Below are 2,172 nucleotides of genomic sequence, written 5' to 3'. Positions count from 1 at the left end.
TCACGCGCGTGTTTCGCTTGGGTGGAGACGCCGGGAGAGTAAAAAAGAAGAAAAATGATTTTCATGAGGATCATCACTATGCGAAAAGGTAAGATTTTTATGCCTTTTCTTATTAATTTTGTTGTATTGAATATTAAGTGGCAGTTTTATTAATTTATAACCTATAGAGGTTCAAATATTTATAAAAATGAGTTAAGCCTTGGCTATGGTTTTTATACCATTTTTACCTTAGTGAATGAAATATAGCCGATTTGTCTCGCGGAGATTTGAATATTATCAGATAGTGGGCGTTTAAATTTAATGTTCTTATTTCCTTCCCGGGATAATATAAGTTTTGCATGAGAATGAAGACCGACGTATTTTTATGATGGGATCCACGTATGAACAAATTCGTTACATCCTTGTTATTTGAAATTTCACAAAGCAAGTCATCGAGAATGACAAAGTTCTTGACATTGGGGTCTAATAGATTTACGTTCAATATACCCTCGTGAAATTCAACTGACGGGGTGTGATCCAATACCGAATTAAAAAGTTTCGGTTGATATTCTGTATAACACCGTATTATTCTATCTGGTGGCGGGGTAATACATATATCTCTATGCTTAATGGGATTAGCTACAAAGAATGATTTCCCCGACTGAGTCGCCCCGGCGATAAGACCGTTAAAAGGGTGTTGTAGGCTGAAGTCCATTTTAACGAATGACACAAATTTTCATATACCATTAGCTTTTATTAATAGATATTCTCTGCACTTAAAAATAATTTTTGTTATCACACGTTTACAAAATTCATCTTCCAAAAAGGTTTTGTTTTGAAATACTTTATATATTTCAACGTAATCCAAGTTATCCACCGCGGTCTCATAGTTCATGGCCACACGCATCTCCCAACCATCTAAACAATTGTGTTGTGTCTGGGATGGGTGATCGACACCACACCCGTAACAACATTTTTTTATATTTATACGCAATTGTTCGAGAATGCAGTTTTTAATTAACTCGCGCACGCGTTTTCCCTCGTTGAGGAGCGTAACCACGTCGTTATAGGTTGACATCAACGTCTCGGTGGCGAAGTATCCAACCGCGAAGCCCTTCTTGGTTGGTAGCATCGTGCCGTACATCACACCCGTTCCGGGATACATCACCCTGATGTCCATTATCTTGCGACCCTGGTACGTTCTCAACTCTACACGCTTCGTCTCGGAACCGGTGAAAAACCACGATGTCCCCGGTGCGTCGTTTGCCTCGAAAAACGCTAATATTTCGGCCTTTCTTTGGTAGAGTTCGTGGAAGTCCGACTCCGCTAGGGTGATCCCCGTAGAACTATCTTGGCACCCCAGTCGTACGTCGAGATCCGGCGTAACCTCGATGCCTTTTTCCGACGATATGGGGAGGAACGTTGTGGCGGACATTCTGTCCAATTCAAAATTGTTAATTTACAATTACAACTAAATTTACAATTACTCTCGGTCTTTAAAATATTTTACTTACATTGTACTTGTCGGTCTCCTGGAACTTGCTGGTCTTCTGGTACTTGTTGGTCTCCTTCTTAGAACTTTGAGGTTGGAATGATTTTCTACTTTGGTTAGTCTGGCTATTTATAGTGCCATTATATTCTACGTCATTGTAGCTTTAACTGTGCATTTTTGGGGGTGAGTAATGGGTTTTCTGGGGCGCCACATGTCGCAATCGGGTTTCATTTGGGGACAGAATATTTTCCCATGGCGTTGGTTTTCCCCGGGTTTTCCATGACGCCCTTTTCCGGGGTTTTACCCCCACAAGTTAAAATCCATTTTTAAACTACACTAGAATTGAACTGATTTGAATTCCCACTTTTTATTTTTCTTATCCCTTATCTTATCTTAGTGTTTGCGATAAAATTAAACTTCTCGAAAGTTCCACTGGCGCCATCGACTCCCCCCTCGCACCGCTCGCACCCCTCGCACCGCTTGCACCGCACGCACCGCTTGCACCGCACGCACCGCTTGCACCGCACGCGGTGCGTGCACCGCCCCTGCTATCCACAGTGCTTGGCCTGGGAGACTCATATGAACCCTACTCCTAAAAACGTATTATATATTCCTAAAAACGTATTATTTATTCCTAAAAACGTATTATTTATTCCTAAAAACGTATTATTTATTCCTAAAAACGTATTATTTATTCCTAA

The 2,172-nt window shown here is 40.9% G+C and overlaps 1 protein-coding gene across 1 annotated transcript; it reads right to left on the bottom strand.

Annotated features, from left to right (window-relative positions):
- Positions 1 to 715: 715 nt before the first annotated feature.
- LOC149663523 (uncharacterized) lies at positions 716 to 1,951 on the bottom strand. Its single transcript, XM_089841882.1, has 2 exons — positions 1,494 to 1,951; positions 716 to 1,415 (listed from the first exon to the last, which is right to left on the bottom strand). Exon 2 carries the CDS (start codon positions 1,412 to 1,414, stop codon positions 716 to 718), a length of 699 nt encoding a protein of 232 aa, XP_089698008.1. The 5' UTR covers position 1,415; positions 1,494 to 1,951.
- Positions 1,952 to 2,172: the final 221 nt, after the last annotated feature.

Source organism: Phalangium opilio, unplaced genomic scaffold, assembly GCF_054372755.1.
Source record: "Phalangium opilio isolate 3A_F unplaced genomic scaffold, DU_Popi_V2 ptg000061l_1, whole genome shotgun sequence".
Classification (NCBI taxonomy): Eukaryota; Metazoa; Arthropoda; class Arachnida; order Opiliones; family Phalangiidae; genus Phalangium; species Phalangium opilio.
Note: the sequence above shows the minus strand (reverse complement) of the source record. Positions and strands in the feature narration are given on the sequence as shown.